The following is a 19,543-nucleotide window of genomic DNA, read 5'->3' on the forward strand; positions in this document are numbered from 1 at the left end:
AAATACATAATGTCCGTATCTTTCAACTACGGTAAACAAAATAGCTGTCTCTAAACTTTGATTGAATGTGTTTGGGGTAATGGTGGGCGTGAGAGGGGGGTTAATTACTCTCCACTCACTTTCGACTATTAAAAAGGGCAATTTCAATTTCCAATCAAATGAGCCCCTTTTGAAATTGCTACAACAACTTTCTATATAAACCTTATATGCCCCCAGGGCATAAATTACAACCCTTGCACTGAGGACTCTGAGGGGGTTATAATCCTAATAGACTTATTTTCCAGAACTTTCAACAAAGTTGAACAAAATGTATATCTCAAAATTTTGATTGGATGTGTTTTGGAAAATGGTGGGCGAGAGAGGAGCGTTAATCGCTCTGCAATCACTTTCAACTATTAAAAATGCACTAGCCCTTTCAATTTCCAATTGAATGAGCCCTTTGGAAGTTTCTACGACAACTCTTTCAATATAAACCTTATATGCCCCCAGGGCATAATTTACAACCCTTGTCCTGAGGGCTGTGGTGGGGAGGGGTTGTCATCCTTAAAGACCTAATTTCCAAAACGTTCAACTACGTTGAATAAAAGGGTTATCTAAAAATTTTGATTGTATCTGTTTGGGGAAAAGGTGGGCGTGAGAGGGGGTTAGTTGCCCTCAAATCACTTTCGACTATTAAAAAGGGCACTAGCCGTTTCAATTTCCAATCGAATGAGCCCTTTTTCAAGTTTCTACGACAAAGATTTCGATAAAAACCTCATATGCCCCCAGGGCATAACTTATAACCCTTGCCCTGAAGACTGTGGGAGGAGTGTCCTGCTCAAAGGTATAATTTCCTGAATTTTGAACCGAGTGGAACAAAATGGCTATCTCAAAATTTTTATTGTATGTGTTTGGGGAAAGAGTGGGCATCGAAGGGGTGTTAGTTGCCTTCCAATCACTTTTGACTATTAAAAAGGGCACTAGCCATTTAAATTTCGAATCGAATGAGCCCTTTTTAAAGTTTCTACGACAACGCTTTCAATGAAAAACTTATTTGCCCCAGGGCATAACTTACAACCCTTACCCTGAGGCTGTCGGGGGGGGGGGGCGGTCATCCTCAAAGACCTAATTTCCAGAACTTAAAACTACGTTAATAAAATGGCTATTTCAAAATTTTGATTGGATGTATTTGGGGAAAAAATGGACGTGAGAGGGGGGTTTGTTGCCCTCCAATCACTTTCGACTATTAAAACGGGCACTAGCCCTTTGAATTTCCAATCGAATGAGCTTTTTTGAAGTTCTACGACAACACCTTCTATAAAAACCTTACATGCCCCCAGGGAATAACTTACAACCCTTGCCCTGAGGGCTGTGGGCGTATTTCCTCCTCAAAACATAATTTCTATTTGGAAATCAGCTACGCTGAACAAAATGGCTATCTCAAAATTTTGAGTGGATGTGTTTGGGGAAGTGGCGGGCATGAGAAGGGGGTTAGTTGCCTTCCAATCACTTTCGACTATTTAAAAGGGCACAAGCCACTCCAATTTCCAATTGAATGAGCCCTTTTTGGAAGTTTCTACGACAACTTCTTCGATACGAAGTGCCTTGCTTTAAAGGAAAAAAAAAATAATACATTGTGCCAACATCGTTCTTATATACCCCCAAGGCTTAACTTAAGACCCCTGCCCTGAGGGTTGTGGGGGAGTGTCCTCCTCAAAAATACATTTTCTATCTGGAAATCAACCACGCTGAACAAAATGGCTATCTCGAAATGTTGATAGGATGTGTTTGGGGGGATGATAGGCGTGGGGGGGGGGGGGTAGGGCCAGTTGCCCTCCAATCACTTTCGACTATTAAAAAGGGCACTAGCCACTCCAATTTCCAATCGAATGAGCCCTTTTCGAAGTTTCTACGACAACTCCTTCGATACGAAGTGCCCTGGTCTAAGACCACGAAAAAAAAATACATTGTGCCCACATCGTTCTTTACTTAGGCAGCGCGATTGCGCTGCCTATCATAGGTCAAATCGGTTGTACTTTGGTCATAAAATTTGGTAGAAGGAGGTCCGCTCCAGGAATCATTTAATTGTTTTAATTTTTATTTCCAGCATTTAATTGAAATTCCGATTCTTGTTTGTCATGGAAATGCCAAATAAACGCTGATAACGTCATATTCCTTGCATTTTGGATTGACATACTAGAACGCAATTATTGAACTGCCTCTATGTACAATACCATGATGACTACTCGCTATTTTCACTTTTCTAAATATTTCTTTTAACCAGCTCCGAAAAAAGAACTGACATAAATGTACTTTTTGAAGTTTCTACGACAACGCTTTCTTTGAAAACCTTATTTGCCCCCAGGGCACAACTTATAACCCTTGCCCTGAAGGCTCTTGGGGGGTTACTATCCTCAATGACCTAGCTTCTGGAATTTTCCACCATTTGGAGCAAAATACCTATATAGAAGATGTAATGGATGCGTTCGTGGAAGAGGTGGGTGTGAGAAGGGGATTAGTTGCTATTCAGTAATTTTGAACTTATAAAAAGGGCACTAGCCCTTTTTCAAATCGAACAAGCCTTTTTTGAAGTTTCTGCGACAAAGCTTTCTATAAAAAACCTTATATGCCCCCAGGGCATAATCTACAACCCTTGCCCTGAGGGCTGTGGGGGAGTGTCCTCCTCAAAAACATAATTTCTATGAGGAAATCAACTACGCTGAACAAAATGGCTATCTCAGAATTTTGATTGGATGTGTTTGGGGAAATGGTGGGCGTGGAAGGGGAGTTAGCTGCCTTCCAATCACTTTCGACTATTAAAAGGGGCACTAGCCATTCCAATTTCCAATCGAATGAGCCCTTTTTGAGTTTCTACGACAACTCCTTCAATACGAAGTGCCCTGGTATGGAAAAAAAAACATATATTGTGCCAACATCGTTCTTTACTTAGGCACCGCGATTGCGCTGCCTATGAAAAAGGGCAATTTCAATTTCCAATCAAATGAGCCCTTTTTGAAATTTTTAAAACAACTATCTATATAAACCTTATATGCCCCCAGAGCATAACTTACAACCCTTGCACTGAGGGCTTTGAGGGGGTTATCATCCTAAAAGACCTAATTTCCAGAACTTTCAACTACGTTGAACAAAATGGATATCTCAAAATTTTGGTTGGATGTGTTTGGGAAAATAGTGGGCGTGAGAAGGGCGTTAGACGCTAGCCAATCACTTTCAACTATTCAAAAGGCACTCGCCCTTTCAATTTCCAATTGATTGAGCCCTTTTGAAGTTTCTACAACACTTTCGATAAAAACTTGATATGCCCCCAGGGCATAACTTACAACCCTTGCCCTGAGGGCTGCAGGGGAGGGGTTGACATCCTTAAAGACCTAATTTCTAAAACTTTCAACTACGTTGAATAAAATGGCTATCTCAAAATTTTGATTGGATGAGTCTGGGGAAAAGCTGGGTGTCAGAGGGGGGTTAGTTGCCCTCCAATCACTTTCGACTATTAAATACGGAACTAGCACTTTTAATTTCCTATGGAATGAGCCCTGTTTGAAGTTTCTACGACAACGCTTTCTATAAAAATCTTATATGCCCACAGGGCATAATTTACAACACTTGCCCTGAGGGCTGTGTCCTCCTAAAAACATAATTTCTATCTGGAAATAAAGTACGCTGAACAAAATGGTTATCTTAAATTTTTTTTGGATGTGTTTCGGGAAATGGTGGGCATGGAAGGGGTGTTAGTCGCCTTCCAATCACTTTCGACTATTAAAAAGGGCACAAGCCACTCCAATTTCAGAACTTAAAACTACGTTGAATAAAATGGCTATCTCAAAATTTTGATTGGATGAGTTTGGGGAAAAGGTGGGCGTGAGAGGGAGGTTAGTTGCCCTCCAATCACTTTCGACTATTAAAAAGGGCACTAGCCCTTTGAATTTCCAATGGAATGAGCCTTTTTTGAAGTTTCTACGACAACGCCTTAAATAAAAACCTTATATGCACCCAGGGCATAATTTACAACACTTACCCTGAGGGCTGTATCCTCCTAAAAACATAATTTCTATCTGGAAATCAAGTACGCTGAACAAAATGGCTATCTTAAATTTTTATTGGATGTGTTTCGGGAAATGGTGGGCATGGAAGGGGTGTTAGTCGCCTTCCAATCACTTTCGACTATTAAAAAGGGCACAAGCCACTCCAATTTCAGAACTTAAAACTACGCTGAATAAAATGGCTATATCAAAATTTTGATTGAATGTGTTTGGGGTAAAGGTGGGCGGGAGAGGGGGGTTAGTTGCCCTCCAATCACTTTCGACAATTAAAAAGGGCACTAGCCCTTCGAATTTTCAATCGAATGAGCCCTTTTTGAAGTTTCTATGACAACGCCTTCAATAAAAACCTTATATGCACCCAGGGCATAATTTACAACACTTGCCCTGAGGGCGGTGTCCTCCAAAAAAAACATAATTTCTATCTGGAAATCAAGTACGCTGAAAAAAATGCTATCTTAAAATTTTTTTTGGATATGTTTCGGGAAATGGTGGGCATGGAAGGGGTGTTAGTCGCCTTCCAATCACTTTCGACTATTAAAAAGGGCATAAGCCACTCCAATTTCCTATTGAATGATCCCTTTTCGAAGTTTGTATGACAACTTCTTCGATATGAAGTGCCCTGCTCTAAAGGAAAAAACGATAAATAATACATTTTGCCAATATCTTTCTTATATGCCCCCAGAGCATAACTTAAATCCGTTACCCTGAGGGTTGTGTCCTCATCAAAAATATATTTTCTACCTGGAAATAAACTACGCTGAACAAAATGGCTATCTCAAAATTTTAATTGGATGTGTTTGGGGGAATGATTGGCGTGGGGGGGGGGGGCTAGTTGCCCTCCAATCACTTCGACTATTAAAAAGAGCCCTAGCCACTCCAATTTCCAATCGAATGAGCCATTTTCGAAGTTTCTACGACAACTCCTTCGATACGAAGTGCCCTGGTATGGAAAAACCCAAAAATAAATAATACATTCTGCCAGCATCGTTCTTTACTTAGATATGGATTTGTAGAATCCCTATTTCTTCTAATTCCAATCACCGCTTTTTTACTTAATTTCTATTATGTATAACACAAACATTAAATTCATTTTTTTCTTCAGAAGTCATGATGAAAAGTCCTCCATACTACCTTTCGTGTGTCAGGGGCTAACAGCATTTATCAAAAAACAAGATTGAATCTTGGGGGGGGGGGGTTAATGCGGTTTTAAATAATGTGTTGTTAACAAAATGGGAATCAACAGATTGCTTTAGGTTCAAATTAACAGGAACGAAAAGCATCGTCAAATTTACTGAATTAGTTTACGCTTATTTTTTTTCACGGCTCAGTGCAGCAACAATGGTGAAACTTGCACAACCACAATTTTGTTCATAATTTCATAACAACCAATTAGAAAAAACGTAGAGAATTCTAGTTTTCAGGTATGAATATACCAAAGATGAGACCAGGCGAAAAAATATGTTTCATTTCGATGTCCTTGGTAGTCTAAGTGTATTATGATCAGGTAAGTATCTCTTTCCTCAACTTCGATATGACTTAACAGAAATTATTAAGAGCTATGAAATATTAATAATAATTGGTTGAATTATATGTACATTATACAGAAAAAGTGAATATCTTTTAAGATACATCAATAAGGTCATGTACATTTAAATTCTCATTTCTTGTTGACTTAATCATATGCATGCGTCCTTTACTAACTGAACAATTGCCATAGTTCACATGAGTTAATGTGGTCTTACCTCGCAGAACAGATAGCTCTTTGTTTTCTCTGTGCTCCTTTAGGTGTTTTCATTCTAGAAGAAATAAAGAAAAAGACACATTGTGCGTCTGTTGATGTTCACTTTTCCGTCCATTTTTTGTTGATAAATTGTAGCTGAAACCTACAGTTTTTCAGTGTGTTTATGATGTAAGTTTGAAGCTCATGCAATAGACAAGAAATTACAATAGCTTGGTTGTCCTATGTCAAACCCTAGCACCTACTTTTTCAAAGGAAATCAGAAAACTTTGGATTTTTTCATTGTTAGAGCAAGAGAATAGAGAATTTCGGCAATAGGTTTTACGAAGTTCGTTTTCTTCTCATGTTTGCCTCCTATGATACTAGGTTTTCCAATATAATATGTTCATACTAGGTTTTGGCTGTGGACAAACAGGGGAGAATAGGCAAATCGGTGAAATATTTTTTTAGCCCTTTGGATACTAGGTCCTATCTCAAAGACATGGCAAGTAGATGAATTCTGACTGCGGCATCCAACTCGCCTTGAGGATATTAAGAAACATCCATGCTTAACTTTAATCAAATATTTGTGTCGATACAAGGTATTGCCAGAAAAAAGGCAAGCTGATGTAGTGCTTATAAGACATCTTATTTCATTTCGGAGCAACAGTGAATCATGTTCAATTGGTTTTGCTTTGGTTTAAGGTTCTTATATTTAATACTCAAAGTGTTTCATGTTCCCACAAAGCCTTGCCAAAACTACAGGATTCAAGTTTACCTACAACCAGGAAACATGATTTCATAGTTGGGTTTTCTGGACTCGGTTCACTTCTATAGCAAACCCTCCACACGAGTTATAGCATAGTTTCTGAAGTATTCAGAAATGGTATTAAACGAATAATTTTTAGAAATTCCGTTATTTCATACCTACAAATTAAAAAAAGATTAAAATCCCAAAGCTTTCAAAAATAAAAAGAAGAATTACGAAAGAAGAGCAACAGAAAAGAAAAGTTGAAATACAGAACAGGATTTTGTATTGAACGGATATTTCATCTTCTATCAGTCAAAAGAGATACAACGCTATACTAACGCTTGTGCGACTATTTTTATTGAGTCAAAAAACACATACATAATAATGAGATCATAACACATGTGAGCTTACAGCAAACAATACCACACTAAAGATGCTATGTCATAAGCACCGAACCAGTTCAACATCAATGATAAGAAACACAATATTTAAGACCATCGAACTTAAGACACTAGCTATTTAAAAAGAAAATACGACCACAGAAGGAGAGAGGGAGGTGAGAGGGAGGAAGAGAGGTAAAATAGAGAGTAATTTATGGTAATCCACTAATGGCGACTCTGGTCAAAAGGATATTTAGTGTGTACTAGGCAGTAGATTATTTCACGATGACACCATTCAGAGGAGAAGATGGAATTTATTAGGAACTGTGCAAACATAGCTATATCATACCAAAAAGTGCGTTTGTCACTTTTTTGCCTCTCAACTATGATCAAACCCATTTTTTCAAGCATCAAAGAAAGTAGATATTTTCTAAGCGTACCTTTGGTCTGAATACACAAGACTGCTTAATCTATGTTAATGGCTGTCAGTAAACTCAAAAAGAATTAACAAAAAGAAAGGAATGATGTAAATGACATCATCGTCACGACTAGAATCGTTCACAGAACATAATATCAATTATATTTTCATGATAAATAACCTCAGGCAATTATCTTATGTTTAGAACTCTAAGACTGCATCATTTACGCCAAGAAGATTAGCAAGTCAAGAAACACCCTTTCGACAATCCACTTGCTTGCAGATACGCCTGTAAAAGGCAATCACCTTAGAACGTAAAACCAACAACTCCAACTCAATTTCATAAAAAAACTACCCGCATATACGTTCTCCTAACATCACTCTCTTTGTAGAAGTTTGTCAATAAAAAAAATTATCTTTAGCCTGATTTTATATCAAGTTCTTTTATTTATTTTAAATTTATAAATAATTTAATCATCTTCTGCTTCTTGTTGAAGTTCAACAGTTATCGCAGTTACAAACCGCATTGGGTTTACAACATAGTCAACTTATCTGAACGGAAATAAAACCCTTGCACCTTCTAGCATCAATACATAACTAATAAGACAACACAGCGATCTACCGTTGAACTCAAAATTATAAACTGATTTTTTCCACCCAGACTTTTGCACAATAGTTTTTTCTTTTACAGAATTTGGGCATTTAACTAAAGAAAATACTTTTTAAATTTTGTTACTGCAGTATATTATGCTAAATTAAAATTTGATCAAGTTTATTCTTAACGCTGACAGGTTTCGCGTAATAGTCTTTTCAAGGGCATTTTTTTTCCAGGGAAGTTGTTCATCTTACAAACGATAAAAAAAAAAAAAAAAAAAAAAAAAAAAAAAAAAAAAAAAAACAACTATACAAGAACAGTAGATATATATATATATATATATATATATATATATATATATATATATATATATATATATAAAAACAGATTAAAGAGCTAAAATCTCTTATCCTCTATCTTCTTCTCAGAGCAGCAAACATAGCCAACCTGACGGAAACATCTTTCCTTTGCTGTTAGTATATAAAAATATGCTATAACCAGGATATTTTTTTAAGCCCACGCATAATTTTAATTGGTCAATAAGATAACTTGCTCTGGCTTTTCAAATTTTGTCCTCACAGAAATTCTTAATTCATTGTCATTTAAACAATTATCACGCAAAAGTGATTTTAATGAAAATATTATGATTAAATTTTCAAAGTCAGCGTCAAAAGTTACATCAGATGCACAATGAAACTTTCTTAGGGCATAAACTTTCATGCATAACGTAACTCAAAATAAATCAAGATTACTGAATGCATTCTAGGAAAGAAGCAAATAAATGATTTCATATTATAATTTTACATGACAGATTAACAAAGCAACTTGAACATTTCAGCAAGTATTTTTTTCTGTAAAATTGCTATATAGCACTAATATTCAGTGCATAACAAGCGATAATTCGAAGTGGATAGTTTATACCTATCCATAACCAGTGCATAGAACTATGCCACACCCTGAAAATTTCAAACTAATATCGACAACAAAAAAAATCTGCCACCAATCTGAAATAATATATGGATAAATTAGCTTGTTTTAATAAGAACAACAAGCTTATTCTTAGGATATATTGATTTTTTTCTATTGCCTGGTGCCCCATTAGTAAGCGAGCTATCCTTCTATTAATACACAAACAAGGCAGTGGCTTGCAATTCGTACAACTATTATCTTTTCCATCGACCAAAAGCCGTGATCTAATTATCAATCAGTAGAAGAATAATGAATAAATTAAAAAATGTAATTTTAGTATTCAACAATTAAATTATTAAGCATTAATTATTAAGCAATCAAATCTAACCAATGTTTTATTAAATTAAATCTAATAATTAGATTAAAGAACTAAACTAATAATATGAAAACTATACAATTTCTTAAGCCTGTTTCAGTCGTACATAACAACTTTTTTAATAGTAGTTCTAATTTTATGCTATTAACATGTCACTATAAATTATGACATAGCTTTCAAAAAAAAAAAAAAAAAAAAAAAAAAAAAAAAAAAAAAAAATTATAATTGCATACTGTTGAAATGCCCATGTGTTTTAGAAGTTGAAGGTGATCTACCAATTGATAGCCGGGATCTTTTGGATCTTTGAAACTGCAAGCTCTTTTTTATCTTCCTAACATGGGAACGTTCTTTCGGACGCTTTTCTCAGCATGTGTAAACTTGACTAACATGTGATTATTTATTAACGTAACAGCCTATTCACAGTCCAGACCCTCATTTTATCACCAATTTACCAATAGGAGAAAACTTACTTTCTCAATTTTTATTTATTATGGTTTTGCATTGTCCAGTAAAAATTTCTCATTCTATTTGTAAGAGCTTCAATATTTCTTTTTTTCTATTCATTTACTTTCGCAGTAAGTTATTTTGGTACCATATTTTGGAATTCGCATTTTCAATTCCATATACATAAACAGAAGACAAGAAAAAAAAAGTTGATTTCCCAAGATTTTTTAAATTTCAAGAACTGATCTGTTTCATTAAAACGCAGTTATAGCATAAAGATGAAGACAACACTTAAAAACAATAATCTATACAAACTAACAACAGGAATGTAAGAGTTATAATTTTAATCACTTTCTCCTTGCTGCAGATCGAGCGTTGGTAGTTCGGGCACGAGAAGAACGTACTCTGGCAGCAGAAGCTGGTCGGAATGACTCAGTTAAACAATCTTCAGAATATGATAAATAGATGGCGCTCAGATCCAAGACAGACTTCTAGGAGAAAGAAAATTGGAAAAACTGCTAAGTGAACAAAAATTCCGAGATTTTTTTGTTAATGCATTAGGATTATAATGTAAGAGTCAAATTAGTTTTAATGTTCACTAATAATTTTTTCCTTTGAAATACATTCTTTGCAATGCATCAACAGTTAATTCGTGGACCAGTTACTGACCTCCAGTTCAAAATAGGGCGCTCAGCAAAATAAACAACTAACGTAAAAAATACAAACTAAAGTTTTAAAGGTTTTCTTCAGGCATAAACCATTTTCTATGCTTTTGAACAAAACGGAAGAAAAACGAAAAATAGTAAAAAAAAATTTTCATTCTAAAACAGTAAAAATAAATTGAAAGTCACAAACATATTTCTTCTAAAAAAAAAATTTCCTTATGGAAGTTATGTTGAAGTTATAACTATTAAAAGTAATTTAAATTAAAATTAAGTTGAAGCTCAAAAAAATAATAATAAATGAGTTTAGATGAAGTTTAGACTTAAATAGCTTTTTTCTTTAAATATCAACTGAATTAATTGAATTTGTTGTTAGCTTGATTAGTCTAATTAATGAGGTAAATACGTGTCAGGAGAGGAAGGGAACAACAATACTGCTAAGTTTAAAATAATCTATATATTGAGGAGCCGTGTGGTTGTATGGTCGACGAGTAGAATGGGGTCGTACTGCCCGTTAGTGATAAAGCTTTATGTTTATGAATCTCAACGTGCATTTTGTCACAAAACGATACCTGTATATTTTAAGTTTATTTATTTCCTTGTTTACTCATTAAACCGATTGACCTTAAAAGAAAAGGGAAAAAGACACTATAGCCTTTTGGCGGTTTCACGGGGCAGTAGCACCAATTATTATTTGTGGTAATTTGTTTTGGATTACGCTTAACAATTTATTTTCATTTTGTCCGTTTTATACAACATTTGCTCATTCATAGTAATTTCCATTCGCTTTAAGTTTGACTTATTATACATGACTTTATTTCTGCAAGTTTTATTAATGCTTTTTACTTTTCGTGGAAAAAGCTTCTTTTGATAAACCTTTTTATTTAAATTAATACAAACGGGAAGCAAACCGAAGCTTTCTTAGCTCCGAAAGTAGATTTCTTAGGGATTATGTAATGTTGGTCTCGAGTAAAACATATAGTTATATTTTACTGTTATTACTTATAATAATTATTTATTTTTATTATTATCATTTATTTTTATTACTTAATTATATACCTTTTGTATATAACCTGTGTCATATATCTGAATTTTTCACTTTGCAAAATTTTTCCTGAGATCAAGAATTTATAAATTTTGGTAAGATTTCTTACAGGATTTTCGAAAATCCCAAGATTTCGCAGGATTTTCGGACTTTTTCTTAACTTATTGCTGACTTCAGCAAGAATTTGTGATTTAGGGATAATATCACCATATTAGAAAACTAACATATCAGTTGGCCTTCTTTGTACCTGGTTTGCACTTCTTATCGCGTCACACATTTTTGTTGTACCATACCAATAAACAAGCCTAAACCTTACATACAAATGCTGACAGACAAGGGGAATCTGACAATAATCGTAACTAAGTTTTTCAATTACAATCAGAATACAATCGAAACAATCGCTTTTCATGGTCAGCTGTCTGCTGTACATAAATTCATATTATTGATACTGTTAAAAGCAATCAAGCCATTAACTAAAACATAAGTTTATAACATATTCTTTTTCGGAGAAGGTAAAAAAAGGGTAAGGAAGGTAAAAAGGGTAAGGGTAAGAGACTTTACAGCCTCTACCGGCAGTGCTGATCTCCGTTTCTTGGCCCTTCAGCCAGGAAGTGCAATGGGGGGTTGGGGGCCAACCCACCTGTACCTTTCCAAACCCTTCTTGTTTACCTCCCTCAGATTTCACCAGGTACCCAATTAGACCTGGGCAAACCAGGACGGAGCTTAAAGAGTAACGCCACTGACTCCCGTCCCAAACCAAATAATTCAGTACACTAGGATTCGAACCCTCGTCCTCAAGGACAAAGGAAACTTGTAGCTTACTAAATAATTGCAGTAAAAAATAGACCAGAGAAGAAAGAAGTAGCCCCTTGCAGCACTACCATGACTCAGTCTACACTGCGAGGCTCTACCAACAACTAACTTAAAACTCCACTTTCAAAACTCGCGTAAATTACCAAGGTCAAAAGTTCCAAACAAATACAAAGAACCTGGGCACTAAAAAAACAAGAAAAAAACCAACAAATTATTGAAGCGAACAGCTTCATTGCAAGTCCCATGAAAAAGTTTTTATCAAAATAAGAATTTAAGCCTATGTTTGGTAAATTTCTTACAAATCCTCGTCAACAACTACAGTAAAAGCCATTAAAGTCCCTGCTTGATCGAATCTTCTAAAGGGAAGGGCAACATTCTTGTCATCCGCATCCATAAGAAGGGCCTCCATTTAATTTGGATCTCAGTTCGATATGTCAGGGATTGTCAGTTAGGATTTTTGTTGTGCCTTTAGTGAGTGGAATTCTAATCAGACAAAAATTGTCACTTTTACTGCTCTGCAACTTTGATCCATAGGTTACAGAGGCTTTAACATTTCACAGAGCCTTTAGAACGGATGTGTAGTTATTACAATTGTTCAAGAGCTTCCATCTTTTGACTGAAAAAAAATTGGATAGAATCTCCTTAAATTTCCACATTAGAAAAAAGAAAAAAAAAATCAATAAAATGTTGAGAGTAAATTTAAGACTTGAAAGGAACAGAGACAATGCTCCAGTGGAAAGACACCGTGAAGTATTGCAGAGGCTATGACATGTGGGTCCAGGTTGAGGAGCAATAAAAGCGACAATGTGTAGATTGAGCGCGGGTCTTCTAAAGACGTGACACAAGTTCTAACTATTAATATCTAACAAATATCCCATGGACACAGATAACAAAACTGTAGGAATTTCCTCGCACGATTCGATCGAACATAGACACTCGAAACAACAACTGTAGCAATTCACCAGTTTTATGATTTGCGGCATCAATTCTGGAAAATTTAGAGGGGAGGGTATTGTATTTTTCAAAATCTAGGAGGGGTAGGGGTGGAAAATTTGTAATTTTTCAATTTCTTATTCCATGAAAATACTAAAAAAAAACATTTTCCAACGAAATTACACCCCCCCCCCCCCCCAAAAAAAAATGTACTTTTCAAATTCCAGGGAAAATGATGGATATTGGCCAAACCTGATGAAAAGAATCATAGACTAAATAATTTCTTACACCACACTGTCTTTCTGTTTATAATTAAAATGAAACGAAAATAAATAAATAATCGGTCAAACTTCATCTAAGACATAAAATGTTCGGATATTTAAGCTTACATCCGGAAGCCTTCGGGAACGGAAAAAAATGATAAAAAAATAAAAAGCTAAAACATACAAGAAAAAATACTATACGAAAAAAAAAATTATTTAAGAACTCTATTCGTTATTTTCTACAAGTTCTAGCAAACACCAATTTGGTGACAAAAATCTGCACAATCAAATCATTTTTGGGTTTAACAACGTGTATGTCTGGGAGGTTGAGTATTGTATTCTGAAATGAGATCCTAACAAAATGAAATTCCTATTATTTAAAAATATTACGCATAACCTAAGTCAGTACAATTAAAAAAAGCAGGTTAAAGGTCTTTTAACATAATTATTTTTGAAAAAATTAATAAGTTTTTTTCATTACTTAATCTGGGGGAAGTAAGTTGACATCAAAAATTAGTATTGTTCATTAATATCCCCACTCAACCTAAGAATTCAGAAATAATACTTCAGCTTTAACATTAATGATGTGCTTTAATATTAAGTGGTTATGATTAAGATCAATGGTAATAGTATCAAAATATTCTTTCCATCAGCCTCATTAATAGGCAGACTGGCGGAATTCATTTAACAAGATCTGGTCAACAGCAAAATTTATGATTTCGGGTGTCCATGCTCGACCGCACCTTCGTCAGCTTAGGACTAAATTCTTGTCTTCCGTATTCATAAGAAGGACCAATCAAATCTCATTTATGTTTTGTGAGGATTGGAGCCCCAATGTCTTGTTCCACCTTTTTTAGGGGTCATGTTCAATCAGATAGACATTTTCACTGATGCCGCTCTCCAGTGGCAACCCATGGGCCAAAGTTGTTGCAAAATTTCATGGGGCTTGGTGCCAGAGGTCTGCTTGCGTATTGAAGTGGTATGGCTTTGATGTGTTTTTTTTTATAAGAGATCTCCTAGGCTATCTAGAGTATTGTCAATATTTGAGTCCCACTCACTTGTTTAAATTACAAAAAGGGCATCGAAGTAACCCTTTTGCATCGTTGATTATTGTGTGCTTCGTCGACACCTTTTAATCAAGCAGGCCAATGCTAAGATACCAAGAGTTTTGTATACGTTTTACTAAAACGGTGTTGAGTGTGTATTTGCTGGCCCCCCCCCCCCGGCCTTCTGTAGAAATTAAAATTACCTGTCTAATTTGCGAGTTAAACTATATTAAATATAACCAAACTACAGTTTTGTCGACCTCTCTTCTCGTATCACATTTTTTTTTTCCTAGAAGCTTAAACGGAGAAAAAGTTTGACTAGTAATGACTAAAAAATACTGCATAAATAAATATTAAAACACCAGACTGAGAGCTGAATGGCGTGTCAACTGTGTACATTTGAATGTTCGTCCGTTGTCCGATTTAACTGTGCATCTCAAAGCACATTCCCCGTAGGAGTTATTCTTTAAGCAGCTGATCCAAATTTTTGGTTATATTGAACCGAAAAAAAAAAAAAAAAAAAAACCTGAGGATGTATATTAAAAATAAATGCCTTTTCACTTACCTTTTTCAGGTCTGAGCGACCAGAAGGTTTTCTAATATTATTTCCAGCGTAAGCAACTCCTTTCAATTCCCAATCTCCAATTTCTTCATTCCACATGACATTATCTTCAATCAAGCGCTATAAAAGACAATAAACTATGTAAAAAGTTAGCAGTTTTAATATATGACGCCATCAATTATTCGGCGACGCATCTATAATTACCTTTGGATTCAATCGATTAAAAGTGTTAGAGCTCTCTTTAGAAAAGCTGAGTGAAAATTCGATGATTGTTACTTGACCTGACAACTTTTCACAAAAAAAAAAAAAAAAAAAAAAAAAAAAAACAAACAAACGTTTAGCGAAGTGTTTTAAGAAACATATCCCACTATCAATTTGACAATTGATTCAAATGGCAGTAGGCTTAAAGAGCTTGTTAATCCCCCCCCCCCCCCGAAAACATTGCCAGGAATAGAAATACAAAAAGTAGCGTGTTCTCAAACCAATATGAAATATACATTGTCTTTATGTCAATTCTTCCTGCTAAGAATTGCACTCACTTTATTTGCATTCTCTATTTCTTTAACTTTTCCTCATTATTAAAAATCCCTTTCAATCTTTCTTCTTTTCATTGCTTGGTTCAGACTGGAGCCGCTTCCACATAATATCACCCCTAAAATCAAATTTTGGGCCCTGAAGTGGGTTGCTGCAACTAATTCCGAAATTTGAGTCCCGTATCATGGTTGCAGAGATAGCTTCAACCTTTTAAAGAACAAACCCCGGCCCATGGTAACCAAAAATTAAAACCACGTTTTAAAGAAAACTACATAGCAAAAAAACCCACACATTTCTTGCTGATTCAGAAACTACAACTATTATCTAAATTAGTCTTAATAGTTAGATTTTAGCTCAAAAACAATATTAAGGGAATTTCAAAAGATAGCAAGAAACCCCCCCATAATGGCACCGGATCAGAACAAAAAGTATACCAATAGAATAGCCATGGCCAAAAACGAATCCAGGAAAATTACAGTTCCCTCGCTTGATCAACAAGGAAAATCACGTTTTTGCACTGATGTATCCTTTTTTTTATTTTTTTTTCTACTGCTAGCAGGGCACTGGAACATCGTAGAGCTATTTAATAGCTCACTTTAAAGGAAATTGCTACATCTACGTGCTTCCATAGTTAGTTGATGTTAAAAACGAAATCTGTTTTTTGAAAAAAACTGCGCCTTCATATTTAAGATTAGTAGTCTTGTATTTGATCTTGGGAATGGATTGTAACATTAAGTTGAAACATATTTGAATAATACTCCACGTACCCATCCATCAAAAATCCCACATCCCCCCCCCCCCGTAGAAAATATTTCCTACGGGTGACATAACGGTTGTATTTTTATGTTCAAAAGCATTTGAAAAACGAGGTTAGGATTATTGATTTACGCGTCGGGCGTTGTTGGGTGATTAACATCGAGAAAATGTGAATGCTCTGAACGGAAGAGCTGTCAAATATTTATGGTCAGGGGTCTCTAATTTCATTCAGCACAAAAAGTATTACGAGGACCTTGGGGAGGGGTGCGAATTTTTTTTTACCTAAAACCTTCGTAAGAGTGTATTCGACAATGTCTTAAAGTTTCTAGGCGATACGATGAATAGTATAGTAATGCATACAGGACACGCACACAGACATACATTCGATTATATTAACATAATATATATATATATATATATATATATATATATATATATATATATATATATATATATATATATAAAGTAAAATCTTCGTATGTGATTAAACTTTTATAAGCAAGGTTTAATTGCTTCAAAGAAAGTAACTAATAATAAATGGCCAATAGTTTAATTATTTCAAAAATTTTACAATATGTTTTTACTACGAGGGTTGTTTTTTTTCAGCCTTCGATTGGCTATAAAGAAGAGGCGGGGGAATTAAAAAAAAGGATTTTATTACCATAAGTAACGTGGTGTCAATCTTATTTCTCTGCATAATAACCTTAACAATTGAGGCACTCGTCATATCCGTGAACAAGCTTTGTAATCCCCTCATTATAAAATGTCACCATCAATAATTTGAAATGAGTTGAAAGGGTTTCTCTGGATTCCTTGTTAGTTTGAAAACGCTGCCCGCAGAGCCAAGCTCTTTTGAGCAGCCCCAATGGTCAAGATGATTGCGTAGATTAGCAAATTGATTGTATATTACTTTAAGGAAAAACATTCCTTTTTCTATATTTACCCGTCTTTCCTTTATAGCCAAAAGAGGTAAAAACAAAACAACCCTCGTATTTTTGACCAGAGAGGTTTTAATGCCACGAGTATATACTGTTTGATTTGAAGCTCAAGCCAAGTTTACAATTAAGAAACTGAACTAAAGCATTCACTATTACCAAATTATGTTCAAACTTATTACCAAATATTTGTTGGGAACAAGGCTATCAACAAGTAGATTTTGAAGACGTAGTTCTCTATCCAATTGTCGAACATTTTCTAGCATGACTTCGACGGCTCTTTGATGTTCATTAGCCATGTCTTCAAGCTCAGATTTGGCTTCTGTTAATAGCCTAGTTGCCCTCTTTATCTTTTTGCCTTTTACGATGGCTTCTTCTTGCAAACTGCTATATTTCTCTTCAATATCAATTCTTACAGCCTAAAAAGACGGCACAATGAACAAAAATATAATAATAAAGTGAGTGAACAACGAAAAAAACAATACTGATAAACACAGTCTGGGCTCAAAAACTAAAATATGCAGTTCTGATAAAATTGTTTCACGCTGAATCAATGGCGGGTTTAGGCCTCATAATTAGCAAAAATATATAATATAAAAATATATAAAACGAATTTAATTTTAGATGTCAGAAAAACTGGGGGGAGGGGCAGCACCCCCCCCCCCCACGGCCTAGAATCATCCCTGCGCTGAAGTTGAAAATACAATCAGGTTTTTCTCCCATTGGCCACTTTTGCGCAATAATCTTTCGAAGTTTGTCCTGATTTATTATTTTCTAATTCAAAATGTTATGTTAATATGATAATCTGATCTTCTCACGCTTTCGCAGTTCTTAGGTGCATTTTTGTTCTATATTAAATTTAAAAAAAAACAAGTTTTTTAAACTGAAAGTAAGGAGCAACATTAAAAATTAAAATAGACATAAATTATTACGAATATGAAGGTGGTTGCCTCGTCCTCAACACTTTACTTCTCGAAATAAAGTTTTTTAGCACTTAAAAAAAGGTTCTAATTACCCTAATTAATTAACCCTTAGACTTTTATGGTGTGATTAAAGAAATGTCGAACAAATCGATCTTCAGCATAAATAGTGAGGCGTCGAGGAGGGTGAAGCCCGCTCCAAAAACGTTATAATATATATTCGTTATAAGTTTTAATGTTGCTCTTTACTTTCAGTTGAAAAAACTTGTTGTTTTTTATTTAATTTCTGATCGTTTTTTAAATTAATCCCTGGAAATCTGGCCCCACCTCTGGCGGAGAAATACCCTCCCCACGGATATATCCTCTAGACAATTCAATCCCGGTGAAAATTTATCCAGGACAATTATCCTTAACAACTTCACGCGTAAAATGAGACGGAAAAGAGAAAGCAAGAAATATAAAAATAATTTTGTATAGGTATTCTGGCGAATGCCCCCATTATATAATTTCGTCTGACAAGTTCACCCCCAAGAAATTAACCCCCCATCCCCAAGGAAAGTTCCCCCGTGAAAAAAAAACAGCCGAAAACTCGTCTTCCTACCCTAAAATGTATGCATGCTTCCCAATAACAAATACTATGCGTAAACAACGGGCAATTGTTATAGCTCAAGACCTTTCTCCTGGGCATGTGGGGAGTCACGTTATATCTAAAGGCAGAGTTTTTGGGCCTTTCAACTATGATGAACAGAATGGTTATCTCAAAATTTTAATCGGGCGATTTTGGAGGAAAAAGAGGTGGGGGAGGAGGCCTAGTTGCCCTCCGATCTTTTTGGTCACTATGAGCCCTCTCATGAGATTCCAAGACCACTGGGTCGATGCGATCACCCCTGACAAAAAAAAAACAACAACAACACATATCCGTGATCTTTCTTCTGGGAAAAAATACAAAATTCCACATTTTTGCAGATAGAAGCTTGAAACCTCTACAATAGGGTTTTCTGATACGTTGAACCTGATGGTATGATTTTCATTAAGATTCTATGACTTCTATGAAAATGTTTCCCGCTTTTTTCGAAAATAAGGCAAATTTTTTCAGGCTCGTAACCATTGATGAGTAAGACTAAACTTAATGAAATTTATACATTTGAAATCAGCATAAAATCGGATTCTTTTGATATATCTATTGATATCAAAATTCAGTTTTTTAGAGTTTTGATTACTATTGAGCCGGGTCGCTCATTACTTAAAGTTCGTTACCACGAACTGTTTGAAATTTTTGCCTATTGTTGAAGTTCTATCACCAAAAAGAGTGTGCGACTTCGACTCTATTGTGAATATATTTTGGAGGAAAGCCAGCACTTGAGCTAAATCCCAAGAAAGAAATGTGTCAATTTTTATCTAAATAAACATTTTCAAGATGGAGATAAAATTAACATTCCATCAT

At 35.1% G+C, this 19,543-nt stretch overlaps 1 protein-coding gene across 2 annotated transcripts in view; it reads right to left on the minus strand.

The window, feature by feature from the left end:
- Positions 1-6,862: 6,862 nt before the first annotated feature.
- The window catches only part of Klp64D (kinesin-like protein 64D), a 46,137-nt gene continuing 33,456 nt past the window's right edge, over positions 6,863-19,543 (minus strand). Inside the window, exons 5-8 of one of the 2 annotated variants that reach the window (XM_089088857.1) lie at positions 17,362-17,598; positions 14,958-15,074; positions 9,982-10,121; positions 6,863-7,595 (exon numbers count right to left, since the gene is read on the minus strand). In XM_089088857.1, the coding sequence (XP_088944983.1) occupies positions 7,553-7,595; positions 9,982-10,121; positions 14,958-15,074; positions 17,362-17,598 (537 nt within the window). In that variant the 3' untranslated portion in view covers positions 6,863-7,552. Of the gene's footprint in view, positions 7,596-9,442; positions 10,122-14,957; positions 15,075-17,361; positions 17,599-19,543 lie in introns of those variants that run through there. The other variant, XM_089088858.1, reaches the window with a different exon arrangement.

The sequence above is a fragment of the Artemia sp. Qi Xiang Cuo genome, chromosome 5 (genome assembly GCF_049724085.1).
Source record: "Artemia sp. Qi Xiang Cuo chromosome 5, ASM4972408v1, whole genome shotgun sequence".
NCBI classification, from domain to species: Eukaryota; Metazoa; Arthropoda; class Branchiopoda; order Anostraca; family Artemiidae; genus Artemia; species Artemia sp. Qi Xiang Cuo.